The sequence below is a fragment of the Trichomycterus rosablanca genome, chromosome 27, assembly GCF_030014385.1.
Source record: "Trichomycterus rosablanca isolate fTriRos1 chromosome 27, fTriRos1.hap1, whole genome shotgun sequence".
Classification (NCBI taxonomy): Eukaryota; Metazoa; Chordata; class Actinopteri; order Siluriformes; family Trichomycteridae; genus Trichomycterus; species Trichomycterus rosablanca.
Genome location: NC_086014.1, coordinates 469,683 through 490,914, shown reverse-complemented (window position 1 = coordinate 490,914; position 21,232 = coordinate 469,683). Strand labels below are relative to the sequence as shown.

The window sequence follows — 21,232 nt, the reverse complement described above, 5'->3', positions numbered from 1 at the left end:
AACAGTGGGATTAATATCTGTTTATATAACAGTGGGATTAATATCTGTTCTAATAACAGTGGGATTAATATCTGTTCTAATAACAATGGGATTAATATCTGTTTATATAACAGTGGGATTAATATCTGTTCTAATAACAGTGGGATTAATATCTGTTCTAATAACAGTGGGATTAATATCTGTTTATATAACAGTGGGATTAATATCTGTTTATATAACAGTGGGATTAATATCTGTTCTAATAACAGTGGGATTAATATCTGTTGTAATAACAGCGGGATTAATATCTGTTGTAATAACAGTGGGATTAATATCTGTTGTAATAACAGCGGGATTAATATCTGTTGTAATAACAGCGGGATTAATATCTGTTCTAATAACAGTGGGATTAATATCTGTTGTAATAACAGCGGGATTAATATCTGTTCTAATAACAGTGGGATTAATATCTGTTCTAATAACAGTGGGATTAATATCTGTTCTAATAACAGTGGGATTAATATCTGTTGTAATAACAGTGGGATTAATATCTGTTGTAATAACAGCGGGATTAATATCTGTTCTAATAACAGTGGGATTAATATCTGTTGTAATAACAGTGGGATTAATATCTGTTCTAATAACAGTGGGATTAATATCTGTTCTAATAACAGTGGGATTAATATCTGTTGTAATAACAGTGGGATTAATATCTGTTGTAATAACAGCGGGATTAATATCTGTTGTAATAACAGCGGGATTAATATCTGTTCTAATAACAGTGGGATTAATATCTGTTGTAATAACAGCGGGATTAATATCTGTTCTAATAACAGTGGGATTAATATCTGTTTATATAACAGTGGGATTAATATCTGTTCTAATAACAGTGGGATTAATATCTGTTCTAATAACAGTGGGATTAATATCTGTTTATATAACAGTGGGATTAATATCTGTTCTAATAACAATGGGATTAATATCTGTTTATATAACAGTGGGATTAATATCTGTTTATATAACAGTGGGATTAATATCTGTTTATATAACAGTGGGATTAATATCTGTTTATATAACAGTGGGATTAATATCTGTTCTAATAACAATGGGATTAATATCTGTTTATATAACAGTGGGATTAATATCTGTTCTAATAACAGTGGGATTAATATCTGTTTATATAACAGTGGGATTAATATCTGTTCTAATAACAGTGGGATTAATATCTGTTCTAATAACAGTGGGATTAATATCTGTTTATATAACAGTGGGATTAATATCTGTTCTAATAACAGTGGGATTAATATCTGTTTATATAACAGTGGGATTAATATCTGTTCTAATAACAGTGGGATTAATATCTGTTCTAATAACAGTGGGATTAATATCTGTTCTAATAACAGTGGGATTAATATCTGTTTATATAACAGTGGGATTAATATCTGTTCTAATAACAGTGGGATTAATATCTGTTCTAATAACAGTGGGATTAATATCTGTTGTAATAACAGCGGGATTAATATCTGTTCTAATAACAGTGGGATTAATATCTGTTGTAATAACAGTGGGATTAATATCTGTTGTAATAACAGCGGGATTAATATCTGTTGTAATAACAGTGGGATTAATATCTGTTCTAATAACAGTGGGATTAATATCTGTTGTAATAACAGCGGGATTAATATCTGTTCTAATAACAGTGGGATTAATATCTGTTTATATAACAGTGGGATTAATATCTGTTCTAATAACAGTGGGATTAATATCTGTTCTAATAACAGTGGGATTAATATCTGTTTATATAACAGTGGGATTAATATCTGTTCTAATAACAGTGGGATTAATATCTGTTCTAATAACAGTGGGATTAATATCTGTTTATATAACAGTGGGATTAATATCTGTTCTAATAACAGTGGGATTAATATCTGTTCTAATAACAGTGGGATTAATATCTGTTTATATAACAGTGGGATTAATATCTGTTCTAATAACAATGGGATTAATATCTGTTTATATAACAGTGGGATTAATATCTGTTCTAATAACAGTGGGATTAATATCTGTTCTAATAACAGTGGGATTAATATCTGTTTATATAACAGTGGGATTAATATCTGTTCTAATAACAGTGGGATTAATATCTGTTCTAATAACAGTGGGATTAATATCTGTTTATATAACAGTGGGATTAATATCTGTTCTAATAACAGTGGGATTAATATCTGTTCTAATAACAATGGGATTAATATCTGTTTATATAACAGTGGGATTAATATCTGTTCTAATAACAGTGGGATTAATATCTGTTCTAATAACAGTGGGATTAATATCTGTTTATATAACAGTGGGATTAATATCTGTTTATATAACAGTGGGATTAATATCTGTTCTAATAACAATGGGATTAATATCTGTTTATATAACAGTGGGATTAATATCTGTTCTAATAACAGTGGGATTAATATCTGTTCTAATAACAGTGGGATTAATATCTGTTTATATAACAGTGGGATTAATATCTGTTCTAATAACAGTGGGATTAATATCTGTTCTAATAACAGTGGGATTAATATCTGTTTATATAACAGTGGGATTAATATCTGTTCTAATAACAGTGGGATTAATATCTGTTCTAATAACAATGGGATTAATATCTGTTTATATAACAGTGGGATTAATATCTGTTCTAATAACAGTGGGATTAATATCTGTTCTAATAACAGTGGGATTAATATCTGTTTATATAACAGTGGGATTAATATCTGTTTATATAACATATCTGCTCTAATAACAGCGGGATTAATATCTGTATATATAACAGCGTGATTAATATCTGTTCTAATAACAGTGGGATTAATATCTGCTCTAATAACAGCGGGATTAATATCTGTATATATAACAGCGGGATTAATATCTGTATATATAACAGCGGGATTAATATCTGTTTATATAACAGCGGGATTAATATCTGTATATATAACAGCGGGATTAATATCTGTTCTAATAACAGCGTGTATAGATTCCTATAACATATACGTACACTGTGGACAAAAGTATTGGGACGCCCCCTCTAATTACTGAATTAATGTGTTTTAGCCACAGCAGTTGCTAACAGGTGTAATAAATCAGTGATATAAAGGAAATGACATGCTTCAGTAACAGTTTAGGGAAGGCCCTTTCCTGTTCCAGCATGAGCGAGCTCTATGAAGACGTAAGGAAAAGCTCAGTACCGTTTGGCTCGAAGGGTGAGCTCCCACAGTCCAGTCTCATGACGATGGGGGCGAAGGCGAGTTTGCCCTCCACGCAGTGCTTCCTGACGCTCTCCAGGATGCTCGGGGGGAAGTGGATATGCAGGTCGCACAGGAACACGATGCTGTGGCTCTCCTGATCAAAGCACACAAATACGGCTCACGTTAGAGGACGCACGAGGGTGCCGTGAGGGAGGGCGTGGTCGTGTTCCCGCGGGTTCTCACCGTGATGGTGTTCACCCCCATCTGCAGTCCGGAGGACCTCTCAAAGTTCCCCTCTCGCCTCAGGTACTCATACCTGCACACACACACACACACACACACACACCAGAAGAACCTCAGAAAAGCCTGAACAGCGCTGATTCCTCCTGTTCTATACCTTCAAACACAGCTAAAGTTAAACTATAGGGCCAAAAGTATTCGGACACCTGGCTTCAAGCTTGTTGGACGTCCCGTTTCGAAGTAGAATCCTCACAAAATAAAGTGATCTTCTGAGAAGCTTCTTACAAGACGTTTGTGTGGCTGGGCTCTGATGTTGATGTTCCAGTTCATCCCAGGGTCAGGGCTCTGTGCAGGACACAGGAGCTTCTTGCTCATGCTGGAACTAGAAAAGGGCCTTCCCTAAACCGTTGCTGCAAGCTGGAAGCTTCTAATTTCCTTCCTCCTACAGAAATTAAGTAATTCAGTCATTAGAAGGGGCGTCCCAATACTTTTGTCCGTATAGAGGATATACGTAGCTCGATCTGATGTACCGGCGAGCTGGTGTAAGCAGGTCAGGAGTGTACGGGCGAGTGTGCGGGCGAGTGTGCGGGCACTTACCTGGGCACGGTGCTGTCCCTCAGCGCCCGCTCCACATCCATGTCGTCACTCTCGAAGTCCACCATGATGATGTTAAAGTTCTCGTCCCCGGTCTCTCTGTGCAGGAGCTCCATGTCAGAGATGAACTGCTGGACCCAGCGAGCCTGGTTCTTCACTGCCACAAACAAACACACACGTAAACATCAACTGCATGTGAGGAGGTCAGACTGATGGTCAGTGGCTGGAGGCTCCAGACAGAGAAATTCATTCTTTTATTTCTGTCTCCCAGTTTAGTCGTAGCCAGTTCCTCTTCCTCTGCTGGAGACCCCGCTGGTGTACGAGGAGGGTACATTCTCCTGACACGCCCTCCCTCTGACGCCTGCGCACCCCACCGACCCCTTCTTATCCCCCCGGTACTTCGGTGGATGGGTGCGTGAGGTCGGTCTCACTCACGGAGAGTCACGCGCTGATCTCCACGTTCCTCCACTTCTGTACAGGACCTGAAACATGAGAACAGTAACCTTTAACCTCTGCAGTACCTGGGACTACAATGTGGACCGTGACGTCGTTCCTCCACTGCAGCACGGCGGGTCGGCAGAGCAGAGGCTTGGGCCAGCGCCCCCTCCAGGCCGTGGAGGCACGAGACTGGGCGGCGGAGCTGGCGGTGGGCGATTTGGAGGGCGCGGGTGGGGCGGCGGTCGAGGCGCTCTCCTTGCTGCCTACAAGCTCGTCGCGGCGGCCGTGCCGATGGAGTAGGTAGACGTACTCGGACAGACGCACCACGCCCTTCCCCGCCTCCATCAGCTCCACCTCCACCAGGTAGCGACTCCCCCGCGCCGGGTCCCTGCGCTTCTCGATGTTCACCACGCGCACAAGAGTGAAAATCCTGACAGAGAAGGGCGAGAGAGATCATACAGATCTGATAACAGTAATAACATGTTCATGTGTTGCTTTATGAGGGACAATAGCGATATGGACAAAAGTATCGGGACACCCTACATTGGGAGGGAAAATGCATAAATACGTGGGTTCTCCAAAAGGTTTCAAAAAACTTTTTATTAAGAATCCCATCTCAAACTCCATCACTTTTCTACATCACGTCATCATCACATGAAAATCTTCGTCCCCTTAAAGCTTCTTTCAGCCTCCAAAAAGGTGGAAATCAGATGGAGCTAAATCAGGACTATAAGCGTCTCTCAGACACGCCCGATTCCTCCTCCTCCTCCACCCTCACCGCTTATAACCGAGAAAGTCGGTTTCAACTGAATATAATTATAGGGAGAGAAAATGAGAAGCGTTTACAGACCCAGAGCGAGAAAAATAAACGAACAGAAGATTATGAGCGTAAAAGTGATGCATCAGCGGTTAGAGACAGGTTAGCGTGTGAAGAAGAGAGAACGCCGCGTCTCATTATAATAACGCTGAATGGACGTCTTAGTGAAAGATCAAAGCTGATCAAAGGGAAAAATCTGAGACGCTTCAGCTGCTGAATAAACAGAAATCATCTACAGCAGGGTTTAAAAAAAATGGCAGATAAAAAGAATTAAATAAACTCATTTTAACAGGATCATAAAAAATTACCTTGTACATAAACGCCCCCTTGTGGAGGCTTTACATTTCACCTTACCGTAAACCACAGCGGGACCAGATTACCACCCATTTTTATTAAGTTTATTTCGTTTTGTGTTGATACATTTGATGTTTTGATAAATTTGATGTGTTGACTCGGTCGTGGTAAAAATCATGGACAAAATGTCTGCTTAGTGCTGCTAGGGAAGGACCTTTCCCGTTCCAGCATGAGCGAGCTCTATAAAGACATGAAGAGAAGCTCCAGTGTCCTGCACAGAGCCCTGAGCTCAGCCGCACCCAACAGCTCCGGGACGAACCGGAACACCGACTGAGGCAAATCAGCGCCCAGCCAAACAAACATTGCCATTTTTGACTGAACGGGCACAAATTCCCACACACAGACATGCTACAGAGTCATCACCGGCTGTTGTTCTAGCTGAAAGGGTCACGGTCAGGTGTCCGGATACTTTCGGCCCCTGTGTACATGATGCGGTCAGGACTAAAATATAATTGAATCAGTTTGCTGATATGTATTTCTGTTAGATAAATGGACGCTCAGGCCTGCTCACCCCCCGTTGTGCTGGTTTATTCGTTGCACGTACTGAGCCACCAGGTCCGTCGCCTCGCCCTCACCCAGCTGCAGGTTGCCGGACACGTTGCACCGCAGGTCGTTCCAGTCGGACCTGAGCAGCTCGAAGTCGAGCGGGTTCACGCTGAAGGTGCGCTGCCAGTCGATCGCCCCCTCCGCCCACCCGGCCCGGGGCTCCTCGTCCTCGTAGCCGTATTCCGATGCCACGCCCTCGCCCCGTCTGCTCTCCTGTCTCTGCCGGGACTCGTCGTCCATCTCCGAGGTTTTGGTGCTGCCGATTTCTGACGAGTTCACGGTCGGGCCGGACGCAGGCGTGCTGAAGGGGTCAGTCTGTGGTGGAGGATTTATTCTGACCCGCTGTGTGGTGGGTTTATGATCCACGGAAGAGAAATTCATCCAGAAAGGAGAAGCGGCTCGCTTTTTTATAAATTTCCAGCTTGAACTGAGGTCCACGATCTTTTTGCCCCTTGACGTTTGGTACACAAAGACTCCAGGGAAGATCTCCATCGGTGGCTTAGGCCTAGATCTCACTGGCTGGCGTCTGGTGGCGTGAATTTTGTTTGTTCTGGTCTCTGCCGGACGAGCTGCATTTTTCAGAATCATGTTGGCCAAATGATATAAGGAATGTGAACGGGAACTCTGCTGTGCTGTAAAGCTCCACAATAAAGACCGGCGCCCGCGGGTCCGGGGTCGTTTCGGTTCATCTGGATCTTCGTCGTGCTCTGACGCCACGTCACGACGCCACTCCGTTTTCGGGAGGTGTTTATTAAAGCCGCCGTCCCTCCCTCGCTCTTCTCCGTCCACCCTTCTCCTCCTGGCTCGTCTCCCTTTTCGCCGCGAGTACCCGTCCGCGCGGACCGAGTCTCTGTGTTTTACTTTATCGCTGCTAATGGAAACGGAGCTGAACGAGGAGCTTGTAAGCAGATCAGACGTACTGGTGTTACTGGTCTTTCTGACTGAGTGATGACTGGAGTGAACAGAGTCTTCTTCAGGATCGACACCCTCCTCCTCCTCCAGAAAATCTGAGGACATAAAGAGCACAAACTGAGTCACATCCAATCTGTTTTCTTTACAACGTGCAGCACAGAACTATATCTGTAATATAAAAAACAACACTAAGTACCACCGAGGTCCCGGGTGAACATGATTTTTAGGCCGGATGTGTTCCTGCACCATCTATAAATCATTAGTACAGCAGTACCCTGAAACTGGACACCAGTCGGTTCTAGGAGTGGCGCCTGACGGGCTGATATCAGAGCTGTAAGCTAAAAATCTTAATACTGGTAGGTTTAAACTATACTAAGGGGGATTTTTTGGGACGTTTTGTGGTGTTTTTTTTATTTATTGCTGCCCTGGAACCTGACTGGAGAACATGTTTAAGCGGCTGCAGTGAAGGTCGCACGTCCCACAGAGAAACCGAGAACCAAACGAACTGTGGATTCATAAAAATAATCCTACTAGCCGCACTAATGACCCTCACCGACTGCCAATCGGTGTCAAAACAGAATCCCGAAGCTCCCTCACACATGATTCTTTTGGGAGTGATTATGACAAACACATCTGCTGGCATCTGCGCTCCTGACAGTGAGGACCATTAAAACATTCCGGAATGAAACGGTTCTGCTGTGGATCATAACACACCATCAGGATTGGGAAAGAAAAGCGGCCCGTCGTCCTTCTCCTCGTCCATCTTCATGTATTTATAGAAACCAAACCTGTAGAGAGCGAGAGAGAAGATCATGAGTTTAATCTCGTCTATACGTTTATTGTAACGTCTCCGAAAACGTACACACGAGGAATTAGATCGTTAAAAATACCTGTAGTTTTATTTCACTTTAGGCTATAACCAGTAATTCCTCATTATTGTTTATGACCACTGCAAATTAACTTCTCTGTGTCCGTATAATTATAACTGGAACAGATCAATGAGCCATTTTAAGCAGCTCCGGGTTCCAGGATCATCAGCGCTTGGTTGAAAAACCAGAATCGATTACTGACACAACACCACAAACCTCAGACCGTATCGTGTCAGAACTTTAGGTTCTGTTTAATGGAACAGGTTTGCTTATGTGTAAATCTTACTTCTCCAGGTACGCTGGGGATTCTCTGTAGAAGCATTTGTTCTCTCGTTCCATGTGAGTGAGTCTGGTGAAGTCATTAGGGTAGACGTAGGACAGATACACCTGAAACCCAAACAGAAACAGGAACACCAAATTTTATCTCTGGTTGTAGTTCTTAAAAGCTCGTCAAAACATTCTTATTATTTCACTGAAAAATATAAGAACGTTTCATCCAGAAGAGTTTACAACCGTAGCAGAACACAATGCAAGTAATGAAGGGTTCACAGTGGCGACACAGTGGTGATGGGGCTTGTACCGCTGATCTTATTATTAATTATCGATTGCTGCAGACCGCTGCAGACTCTGTCGATTGTGCCTACTAGAGGGCGCCCAGCCGACCGGTAGCAGAGCTGAGAAGTGTGTTCCAGTTTCAAACACCGGGCTCCATGCAGGAATACCCTGGACTGGGCGCCAATCCATCAACCCCTTCCACCTCCCTGCTTCTTCCAGACGTAGCCAATCATGCCCGATAGCACAGTGCAGAAAAAGAACAGCAGCAGAAATCATTTCATCTTGTGGTTGTTATAAAATGTTTAAAACCTGTTTAGCTCAACTGCACATATACACCGATCAGTCATAACATTAAAACCACCTCCTCGTTTCTACACTCACTGTCCATTTTATCAGCTCCACTTACCATATAGAAGCACTTTGTAGTTCTACAATTACTGACTGTAGTCCATCTGTTTCTCTGCATGCTTTGTTACCCCCTTTCATGCTGTTCTTCAATGGTCAGGACCCCCACAGGACCCCCACAGAGCAGGTATTATTTAGGTGGTGGATGATTCTTAGCACTGCAGTGACACTGACATGGTGGTGGTGTGTTAGTGTGTGTTGTGCTGGTATGAGTGGAGTTTTTAAACACCTCACTGTCACTGCTGGACTGAGAATAGTCCACCAACCGAAAACATCCAGCCAACAGCGCCCCGTGGGCAGCGTCCTGTGACCACTGATGAAGGTCTAGAAGATGAGCGACTCAAACAGCAGCAATAGATGAGCGATCGTCTCTGACTTTACATCTACAAGGTGGACCGACTAGGTAGGAGCGTCTAATAGAGTGGACAGTGAGTGGACACGGTGTTTAAAAACTCCAGCACAACACACACTAACACACCACCACCATGTCAGTGTCACTGCAGTGCTGAGAATCATCCACCACCTAAATAATACCTGCTCTGTGGTGGTCCTGTGGGGGTCCTGACCATTGAAGAACAGCATGAAAGGGGGTAACAAAGCATGCAGAGAAACAGATGGACTACAGTCAGTAATTGGGCTATTATAATTACAAATCGATTGATTGAATGATTGATTAAGGTTCTAAATACTCTACAATAGTGCTAATGTGAACTACGGTATATGTTCAGTGCATTTAAGACAAACACGTTTAACGGTAATGACCAGAAATGTCCACAAGAGGGCGCTGTTCCCTCACCTCACCGAGCACTGCGCTCTCATTAAAATGTGAGAATGATGTGGAGCATCAGTGATGGATTATTGTGCTGAATGTTTGATTGATTATTGTGCTAGTTGTGTTAGTGTTACTCACGAACTGCAGGCCCTGGTAGCGAGCGATGGGAAAATCCTTCACTATGTAGGTGGGGGAGTACACACAGGGCGGCAGCACCTTCTCCAGCCTGGATCCATCCATCATGGGGACTAGGAGAGGATCATGTGAGTTTTATTTAATAAAGCATGATGCTGAGAAAATTCCTCTCCTCAGCAGAAGCTCAGAACGGGTTTATATTGTGTGGTGCCCACCTGAGGGGCGCCGGTACTGCTCAACAAAGCACAATCACTAACGCTCACTTCCTTATTTATTATTATTTATTATTCTGTTTATGCTAAATGTTTTTAATCCTCATACAAACTGTAAAATATTTCATCCATGTGAGAAAGCAACCGTTCTTATACTCTATATGGATGAAAGTATTGGGACACCCCTTCTAATGATTAAATTACAATAATAAACAGAGGCGAGATTGGAACCCAGGTCCCCAGGACGCACGTTTCCGGGTGACACTCACTCGGCTGCATCACTAAGCTGCACCGTGCTGTAACCCTCATAAAATATACACGGCAGCACTAATAATGCATGAGCAGTGTACCGCTCACACCATCCCACCCACCGGCAGGCTTCCTGTTCTGTTGCTTCAGTGCACAGCGTGGCGGCGCTAAGCTCGGCTGCACACCGGCGTCTGGAGGACGGGACCGCGCGACCACAGCCGAGCGTAGCATCTCAGCGACACGCGGCGTTTCAAAACACATCAGATCTGACTTCATACAGCAAGTTTAACAAACCGGACGCATCAGGGGGTCAGTACGTACAGAAACGGTCCACGATACACAACCACGGGGCCACAGAGTCTCCACCCACGGGGCCACAGAGTCTCCACCCACGGGGCCACACAATTCCACTCCCTGTTTATCTGAGTGATTAACGATCTATCGTCCACAGTGTCGTGATTTCACTCACCAGTTTATCATCCTAATGGGAAGATTATTATACTTCTTTAAATTAAACATACCCACTTCCCTCTCAGCTCTCAGCACGCCTGAAACCTTCTGCGTCATGTTAATGTTTTGAGTTGTGGGAAAGAAGACGGGGAGAGATTTAGATCTGGTTTATGTGACAGCGCCACCCAGAGGTCAAACGGTTCAAGCAGTTTTTATTAAACCTGATTAATAGTGGCACGAGTTTAATTTTATTTTTAAAATACCTCATGAGACGTTTCAGAAATGGTTTGGACATCACAGAGTAAATAAATTCTGGTTGATGTGTAATGTGTATAAAGGTGTAATTATACGAGTGTGGGTTTATTTGTAAATCGGGGCGTCAGGGACGGTTTAAGCGTTTTCGGTACACGGAGGGAGACGTTAGCCGGCGTGCTATATAGCGGTACCCACTTTTGTAGAAGGTGTCTCGCGGGTCTGGGCTGAGGATGTCGGCGTTATGCGTGTTCACGCTGTGGGACGTCGGGGGAAAGAGGGCGTGGCTGGCCAAGGTCTGAGGGATGTGTTTCACACTGTTCATCTTCAGGTTCGACTCGTCTGGAACACACACAGAGAGAGAGAGAGAGAGAGAGAGAGAGAGAGAGAGAGAGAGAGAGAGAGAGCGGTCATGTCAGGTCAGACAGAAAACTTCTGGGTGGATTGGAACCTACGGTGGAGGTCGTCGAGATCAGCTCACACAGGAAGTGCAGCTACAGGAAAACACGGCGCTGCACTCACGCTACAGCCAGAAACATGCGACTCCGCAGCCTGTACATACACGGGTTTAATGCGCCGTGTGTTCTGCCACGTTCACCTCATCACTCAGGTCTTCATGCTGACCAGATCTGCTGCACTCAACACGTGAACTATGAGGAACCTCCATCAGATCCACATCTAACTGATCCCTCAACATACATTGCCCTGCACATTTGGGGGGGTGGTTCTAATGTTTTGGCTTGGACTGCCCTCAGTGTAACATGACAGGCTGGCAGTGTGCAGTGGGTGTAAACGAGCATCATTTTTATTATGTTGTATCTGGTCAGTAATAAAACACTTGAATTAGTTTTACTGACTGTGTGTGTGTGTGTGTGTGTGTGTGTCTGAGCACTGGAATTAAAATAGATGGTGGGAGATAACAGGGATGAGTGTTTGACCGCTGAGAAGTCCAGACGGTGCTGTATAAATCTCAGAATGCTGGCTAATGCATCGCTTCTACACACTGATGTGTGTGTGTGTGTGTGTGTGTGTGTGTGTGGGTCATTCATTAAATCTTATCTCAGAGCGTTATGCAAACCCTCACACGTGTCTGCTCGACTCTCCGGTGACGAAACACACTTTAATTAGCCGTATCGACCTGCAGCATGTTTGTTACAGTGTGTGTGTGTGTGTGTGTGTGTGTGTGTGTGGGGTCTCTGACAGAGCACTCGGGTGATTAATGGCGAGGACATCCTATTACACTTTCTGCTGTTTTTGTGGAGCGAGCGGGGGCGGCAGGGCCACGTCGGGCACCGTGCGTCCCTCCGTCCCTCAGCTCGTTAAGTTCAGCAGGATTAAAAGCCGAAAGCTCTTCTGACCGGAAAAATAAATAAATAGATAAATAGATAAAAAAACGAACAAACGGAGCGACGCCGGGCCGCGGGCGTGGGCGGGCACACTCCGGGCTTCCTGCTAAACCAGAGCGTGAATGAACGGCGTCCCTCGCTGACGTGGGAGGGAACACGTGCGGGCGCAGATAATAAGAAAAACAATCAGATGTTATTTCTCATCGTGTAGAACAGAATTTATTATTATTATTGTTCCTTCCAAGTTTTACACCATGTGGACAAAAGTATTGGGACGCCTCGTCTAATGACTGCTTTCATGTGTTTCAGACACAACAGTCACTAACAGGTGTAATAAATCAATCATATAAAGGAAATCACATGCTTAAAACTTTGCAGCAACAGCTTAGGGAAGGTCCTTTCCTGTTCCAGCATGAGCGGGCTCTATAAAGACATGAAGAAAAAACCCCCCACTCAGCTCTGGGATGAACCGGAACATCCAGCCATACAAATGCCGCCGTCTTTTGACTGAACGGGCACAAATTCCCACACACAGACACACTACAAAGTCTGGTGAGAAGCTTCTCGTATTCTAGCTGAAGATATCACACAGGCGTCGCTCTATTTTGATACCGTTTGTTCTTGAAACGAGACGTCCGACAAGCTCGCGGTCAGGCGTCCGAATACTTTTGGTAGACAGAATGTCGAGTGTAGAAAATATAGTGGATTCCTAAATTTGGGAGGCAGTCTGGTGTTCCGACAGGACCAGGACCCAAAACATGCACACGCATCAAAACGGTCAAACTGATGGTCGAGAAAGCCTCAGTCGGTGTTCCGGTTCGTCCCAGAGCTGGTGAGTGGGGCTGAGGTCAGGGCTCATGCTGGAACAGGAAAGGTCCTTCCCTAAACTGTGTAAGATTAAACCCACACACTACAGACGAGGGCTAGATACCAGATGGGAGGAGGACGTTACCTGTGTAGAGTGAGATATGGGCGGAGTCGATGATGTCGTACTTGGTATCAGGCAGGAACGGCCTCCACTGTAAGAGACAAAAACAAAGAGCGAGAGTCTGAGATCTCAAGTCTCACCGGTGCTGCCGACCTGACCGGGTGCCCAACAGACACAAATAACCATGTCTGAGCATGAGTGCGTACGTGCTAGTCTCTGTGGGGATCCACCGCTGGCTAGTGTAAAAGAAGCATCATGGAGGTACAACAGTCAGTGCTGCCAGCGCCACCACACCAGTTCTAACTGGTCCTGCTGGTTCCAGTTGGTCAGAACCAGACAGGAACCGTGCAGCTCTTTAGCTTTGGTCCTGATCGATACTGGACTGGTTATCAGAAGGTCGCTGGTTCAAGTCCCACCACCACCAAGCTGCAACTGTTGGGCCCCTCGAACGCTCTGATTGTATCCCGTCACACACTTTGAATAATCAGTAAATCATATAGCACTAACTTTACAAAGCTCACACACACACACACACACACACACACACACTCACACACACACACACTCACACACACTCACACACACTCACACACACACACACACACACACACACACACACACACACACACACTCAGTGTGTTTAGTATTCCCTGCAGCGCTCTCTAAGGCGTGTTTTACTCAAGGTCGGCTCTACCCATCAGAATTCGGTGAAGTGCAGCAACAGCACAATGTCAAGATCTGAAAAGTTCATACGCTACACGGTCAAAAGTATCAGGACGCCTCTTCTAATGATGAGTTTCAGCCACAGCAGTCGCTAACAGCTTTACATTTATATTTGCAGATTTTAGCAGACGACTTTAATGCAAACCGGCTTACAATCTGAACAATTGTGCGTTAAGGGCCATGCACAGGGGCCCAACAGTGGCAACTTATTGGCGTTTGGGCTTGAACCGGCAACCTTCAGATTACTTATGGACTACCTTAACCGCTGAGCTGTTACTGCCCGACAAACTGTCACTTTTTGTTTTGCATTTAGACACTTTTATCCAAAGCAACCTATAACTATCACTGAATACAATTCAAGGGCCTCGCTCAGGGGCCCAACAGTGGCAAATTGAAACCGGTAATAAATCAATCACATAAAGGAAAGCTCCAGCGTCCTGCACAGAGCCCAGAGCTCAGCACCACTCACCAGCTCTGGGATGAACCGGAACACCGACCGATCAATCAGCACCCAACGTTTCGTCCGAACGTGCACAAATTCCCACAGCTGTTCTTCTAGCTAAAAAGCTCACACAGAGGTCGCTCTGATTTAATAACGTTTGTTTTTGAAGCGGTTCGTCCAACAAGCTCACGCTCAGGTGTCCAAATACTTTTGGCCATACAGTGTACGTAGCACAGCGTCTGTTGGAAACAGGAAGTTGATTCCGATACCTAATTACCAGCTAGCGTGCAGAAAACAGGCCGATGTTTCTCACCCGGCGTGGTGATGAATACTAATAAAGCAAAACATTAAACTCATTCTGAGCCGCTCCCTCTTAATTCAGGACCAGGCTGAATAAATGATTTCCCATGTTTGCCGGCTAATTAGGGTCTTTTTTCTTTTATTAATTATTGAAATGCATGTTTTGGCAGGAGACGGCGAGTGGGAGTCGAGCCCCCGACGATTCTCTCGCTCGTAAAGCAGGACTGAAAACGCTTCGCTCCACTACGCAGCACTAATTTTATTTTTCCGCTCGTCTTTTCTGCACCTCATTACTGTCACTGTTTTTCTCTCGCTGCTCGGCGTGCGCACCGGCGCTTTTAGCCTCTGGATTTGATTTGGATTTGACGGCTGGGAGCTGAACGCGTGGTGTCAGAACCGTGGTGTCGGCGGCTCCGTGTGCTCTCGGGGGGACGGAAACCAACCGGAAGATTCTGAGAAAGCTGTCGGCGTTTGTTCTTCTCCGAGTGGCGGAATAAACGTCAGACTGATCGACGACGATGATAAAGCTGTTTTAATTCCCTCGTCGTGTTTCACCTCCAATCCTGACCGAGGAGGGTCGTGACTAACACACACCCCCTCCGACACGTGTGCAGTACCAACCCCTTCTGTTCACCTGCTCTGGAGATCCGCATCATGCACAGAAAGTCACACACTGATCTCTATTATCCCCCGTCTCTGTGCAGCACCATCGATCAGCCAGCAGAGGGCGTAACTGCAGCAACCAAACAGGTCAACATCAGGGAAGGGAAGGAAGGCGTGTAGGTGGCACACGTCAGAAAGTGGCGCTAACATGCTGAGCCAGTCGTGCGTCCGTGTAGGCGCCCGGCAGGCCGCGAGGAGCAGACGTCGGCGCCGGTGGGCTAGCCGATTCCTGCCGAACGTTGTGTTTCACGCGAGCGCCGCCGCCGACAGCACTAACAGGATCAACGGCGGATCTGACGGCTCACACATCAACGTGATTTATAAACGAAACTCGTTAAAGCTAAACGAGATCCATGACGAGCTCTTAATTGTAGAACTTGAGAGGTTATAAGTGATTGTTGAATAATTAGCGGCGGTTTAAAGCTCGGTGATAAAATAACACGTGTTAATGCGCCGCGTCCTTCAGCGTAACAGCATTCATTAGTGCAGGTTTATTACAGCAGGGGAAGAAACACATCACGGTTAATTACTGAGTTCATGTGTTTCAGCCACAAGAGTTCCTAACAGGTGTAATAAATGTGTAACTCTGCAGCAACAGTTTAGGGAAGCTCCTCTCCTGTTCCAGCATGAGCGAGCTCTATAAAGTCATGAAGAAAAGCCGCACAGAGCCCTGAGCTCAGCCCCACTCAACAGCTCTGGGACGAACCGGAACACCGACTGATCAGTCAAAAATGTTAAATCACTAAACACACACACCTTGAATGTTACATTTCACAGTAAACCACATAATACAGGGGATTTTCACGGCTGTGAATCAGGTACAGACTCAATAATCATAATAAATAAAACACAGCCCAGAATTAGACGCTCGGCTTTGATCTCGAGCGTCTGAACTCACCCCGACCTCCACGTGGTCCGAGCCCCTGTCGTCCTGCTTGTGTAAGATCTCGAAGTAGTATCGCCTGGAGGTCATCAAGCTGTGAAGAGAAGCAGAGACGGGGGAATCAGGGAGGTGAGGAGAAAGAGGACGCCGCAGCGTCGAGAACACACGCTGGGTTCAACACCCGGCGAGGATCAGCGTCTCCGGAGGGTTAGAACACGGGGCGCGCCGGCACCACCGTCTGCTCGCCGCCCGCCGGCCATCGGGTCCGCGACACGCCCCCGTCGGTTTCTGAACCTGGCTTCACTCTGATCATCTCAAATCGAATACAAGTCATAACACACTGTCCACAGCCGAGCAAGCTTTAACTGAGCCGTGTAAAACATCCAGCCTCGTCCTCCTCGATCAGGGTGAGAGAGAGAAACGCGAATTTTAATGACTGGCTGATAAAAATAAAGAATATAGAACGAGTGCTGCGGCGTAATCACACCTGAGGACGAGGATTCAAATATCTGGTTTACGTCTTGTTGCTAACACCTGAGGACAAACTCCGGCGATCACTATTAAACCCTGTGTGTGTGTGTGTGTGTGTGTGTGTGTGTGTGTGCCTGAAGGCTATTGTAAAACCTGCTATAGTAAAAATAAAAGAGAACTGAACGGTGTGATGATAAAGGACGGATGGCTGATCAGATCCGGATTATTCAGCACACGTCTGAGAGCTGGAGGGTCTGAACAGAAGAGCAGATGATGAGGAGGATGAAGATGAGGTCTAGGGGGTCGGCTAATTGCCTGGCACCATCTGAAACGGTTCTAAGACCGTGGGCGGACCATCGGCTGGTTTCCGTTGGCATGGTGTCAGTTCTGGTGCCGAAATCCAGAACGGTTCGGTGCTTATCCACTGCAAAATCATAGGATCTCAGCCAGAGAAACCGGTCCGGTTCGGAGCCATCCTGCTGGTCTGGAACCAACAAACCTGTGATGCAAGAAGCCGATGGTCCTAGCGTCACCATAGTAACGTTATCTACCGCCTTCTCGCCATTTACGACTAAAAGCGAGAGAACAAACAGCAGCAGAAACAGAAGTAACGAATAATGAGCGGTCAAACAAACGCATCACAGTAAAACGAAACGAGGCACCGCTGAGGTCACATGATCTACATTTATGGCATTTGGCAAATGCTTTTATCCAAAGAGACTTACAATACTGTTACAATGCAATTGAGGGTTAAGGGCCTTGCTCAAGGGCCCAACAGTGCCACCCTGGCAGTGATGGGGCTTGAACCAGTGAGCTTTCGATCACTAGTCCGGTACCTTTACCACTAGGCTACTACTGCCCTTTTTGCAGTCTGACGCTCACAGACATGGACCAATCAGGTCATAACCAATTCCCTATTCTTCTAGCTGTACCTCAGAGTGTATGATCCAACCGCTTCTTTTCACCTGCACAAGGCGGGTTCACACAGGGATCAGTATCACGTATAAGAGTCACACACCGCTCTCCATTATTCACCGTCTCTCCACCAGCCAGCAGAGGCCGCAACTGCAGAGCTGACAATCACGTCTGTGTAGGCACCAGGCCAGCCGACAGCAGAACTGAGACCGGAACTGGATTTGCTGTGATGTTTTGACTGAACGGGCACAAATTCCCACACACAGACACACTCCAAAGTCTTGTGAGAAGCTTCTCAGAGGAGCGGCTGCCGTTCTAGCTGATCACACAGAGGGTCGGCCTGTTTTAATACGGTCTGTTTTTGAAACAGGACGTCCGGCAAGCTCTCTATCAGGCGTCCGAATACTTTCGATCATATAGTGTAACTTCTATCAAATATAAACCGAGCAGTAAAATCAGTAAAAGAAAAGAAAACAGCTCAGACGTCCCGAGACGTTACGCAGCCCACTTATCTTCAGCCTGCAGGACCTTTACAGCGTGAAATAAACACACTCGAGACCCCATTAACATCTGAGGAACTGGCTCCGGCCCTCCGCCCCACAACAGATAATAAAGCTCCAGGAGCTGAGGATGGACGCCCGGCTGAACCCTGCACAACATCTGAACCATCTTAAAATAATCTTTAATAGAGCCGCTGATCCCAGGACACGTGACTCCGCTTGAAAGCCCCGTAGTTCCTTCTTTAATTTACCGTCTTACCACCGTCCAAAATAAACCGTCCGGCTTCAAAAAGAGCAGATATCAACACGATAAGGACAAAAGTATCGGGACACCATTCCAAAATCAATCATAAAGGTGTTTAACAGGGTTCAGTAAGGACCGGGCGCTGGAGTTCCTCCACATCAGACTCCTCACACCTTAATCCTTATAGACCTGGAACAGGAAAGGGCCTTACCCAAACTATTGACATATAACTTGGTTTCATACACACCTTATAGTGAAGTTATTATCATATAGTGAAGGTAACATCAGACCAACATAGCTACACCTAGACTCAGGGCAAATTCACAGAACACAGAAAGCTATAAATGGGGGCTAAAAATTGTGCCTTTAAGGTAATAAAAATATAGACTTTGAAACGAGACGATGATGAGATCTCATTACATGATGAAGTGCTGCCTCAGGTACAAAATCACTCATCCTCATCAAGGTAGCGACCAGGGGAGCGTCGGCCTCGTACCACACGCGTCCATCAGAAACATGACGTCCCGACTGATTGCACCATTACGATATGAAACACTAGAATAATAACTCTACCCCGCGCAGTCAATCCAACACCGCGAGAGCTAAATCAGGACACGGCGGTAACAGTGTTGACGATTTAAATGCACTTAGACAGTCAGGACGAGTCAAACTCACACCGATGAATAATTCAGCAGCTCCGAGGCACGAGCTGAACCGCGACCGGCACGACCTCGGGAGGAGTGACGGGAGCGGTTTAAATAACCGACAAAACGCTTCCCCTACCATTTATTTCTGTAACGGGGCACAAGAGGGAAGCCCCGCATCCACACGAGTGAAACAGAACCCAAGTGTAGGATGTTTCTCCAAGGTAGAACGTCACTGAGGCTAATAAACAAGGGACAATCGCAAATAAATAAGGTGGACAAAATAACGGAAACAAAAACATTCACAGCTGTGACGGAGAAAGCGGGCGGAACAGGGGCAGCGCAGAACGGTTGTCACAATATGACCAGAAATGCATAAGTGGCACATCAACCCCACTAGATGGCGCACTCGGCGCATAACATGGATTTATGGACAGGGTACATTACAGAAAAGGGATGTCACACCACCTCACAAGACGGTTCCATCATGAGAGCAAAGCATCACGACACCAAAAGTGGGTTCCCAAAACGTTATAGTTTGCTGGTATCACACACCAGAGGAAAATCGGACCATACAGGAAGAGCAGAGCTGGCAAAACTCAAAGAAGGAGGGCGTGATGTATAAAAGAACGTCCACCCGGAGCGAAATGAACACTCATGATTTTCAATCAATCAACAGAAACTGACACATCGATCATCTGTGCCTCGGTGCTCCCTCTGCTGGACGAAAATAGATTCCTGCTGATGACTGTCAGTCGTGGAACCCAATGTGGTCTGCGGTTAAAGCCCGACACTAACGACACTAGCGTTGGACGGGAAGGTCTGGTCTGATTTCCAGTCGACATTCCAATGCATCTCAAAGGTGTTTACTGGAATGAAGTGTAGGCCACGTTATGGATTTCCCAGCCTTGATCTTCACCTGGGACTCAAAAATGAGAAATAAATAAAAAAAACAGAGTAGAACCCTCACGATCTGATCTGGTGTTTGATTGAAGCTGTGAAGGACGTGAGCAGAAAGTGAGGAGGGTTCGAGCTGACGTCCAGGAATAAATCGCTGGTGAAAGCGTGACTGATTAATCTCTTCCACACCATCTCGTTCAATTAATCAACACTCCGAGCGCCACTCCGTCGTGGTCGGTACTGAAGGATCGGTTTTGTTTGTGTTGATCGTTAATGTTCGGTAATGGATTCAGAGGTCAGTAGCCACTCGTAGATTCATTCCTCAGTCGCCTCCTTCTGCATTACCATTGTTGACCAGCAGAGGGGGCATGGAGGCGCAGATAATTGATGTGTCAGTTTCTCTTGATTGGCAGTCACCATAATTACTGATCATCACTTCGCTCCAGGTGGAAGTTTTTTTATATAACACGGTTTCTTTCTCACACTTGCCAGCTCCTTCGTTGGCAAACCTGCTTTCCTCTGTAACCGTGACGCCAGGCTTGCTCTGGTTCGATGCCAGCACACTTATTTCTTTCTTAGGCTTTCAGGCCTCATGGCGGCACCGCCCTGCGAGAGCGGGTTGCCCCAGAGTTAGCGTGACGACCCTTGTCTGGAGCGGATTTACGACATTTAGCAGACGCGTTTATTAAATTATGGGTTAAGGGCTTTGCTCAAGGGTCCAACAGTGTCAACCCGGCAGGTGTTGGGCTCAAACCTGCAGCCTTCTGATTGCTAGTCCAGTACCTGAACCACTTATATTAGATGATGTACTTTTTAAGAAATAATCAGGAGCACCGATCGTACTTACCGTACAGACTTGGAGGTCTGGGATCTGAACTTGCTGAATTCACCTGGCGCCGTCCATTCTGTGCCACGCTGCAACCAGAATTCACCCCCCCCCCCCGTCAGTTACACGCTATTTATACCCGAGTACGTGCATAAGGTTCTGGGGTTACTAAAGGTCAAGTGTGAGATACGCAGTGCCCACCTGACCCACGTACACCAGGAGCCGGGCATTGAGTGGATTCTCGTCAGGGCTCAGCCACAGCTCGGAATTATCGTCTGAGGATATGGCGAACTGAAAATCTCCTGCAGGGAGAAGCAGCTCACACACACACACACACACACACACACACACACACACACACACACACACACACATTAACAGACAGAACCACTGAGCATCTGTACACAGCTGGGCATGAGATGGGCACAACGGCTC

At 46.0% G+C, this 21,232-nt stretch overlaps 1 protein-coding gene across 1 annotated transcript in view; it reads right to left on the bottom strand.

Annotated features, from left to right (window-relative positions):
• Positions 1-21,232, bottom strand: part of b4galnt4b (beta-1,4-N-acetyl-galactosaminyl transferase 4b) — a 54,524-nt gene that overhangs the window by 3,946 nt on the left and 29,346 nt on the right. The window contains exons 7-19 of the mRNA XM_062989845.1: positions 20,999-21,099; positions 20,819-20,886; positions 16,313-16,391; positions 13,311-13,377; positions 11,211-11,354; positions 9,853-9,962; positions 8,269-8,369; positions 7,828-7,901; positions 6,167-7,208; positions 4,568-4,914; positions 4,050-4,203; positions 3,456-3,528; positions 3,213-3,366 (exon numbers count right to left, since the gene is read on the bottom strand). Of these exons, the coding sequence (XP_062845915.1) occupies positions 3,213-3,366; positions 3,456-3,528; positions 4,050-4,203; positions 4,568-4,914; positions 6,167-7,208; positions 7,828-7,901; positions 8,269-8,369; positions 9,853-9,962; positions 11,211-11,354; positions 13,311-13,377; positions 16,313-16,391; positions 20,819-20,886; positions 20,999-21,099 (2,514 nt within the window). The remainder of the gene's footprint in view (positions 1-3,212; positions 3,367-3,455; positions 3,529-4,049; positions 4,204-4,567; positions 4,915-6,166; positions 7,209-7,827; positions 7,902-8,268; positions 8,370-9,852; positions 9,963-11,210; positions 11,355-13,310; positions 13,378-16,312; positions 16,392-20,818; positions 20,887-20,998; positions 21,100-21,232) is intronic.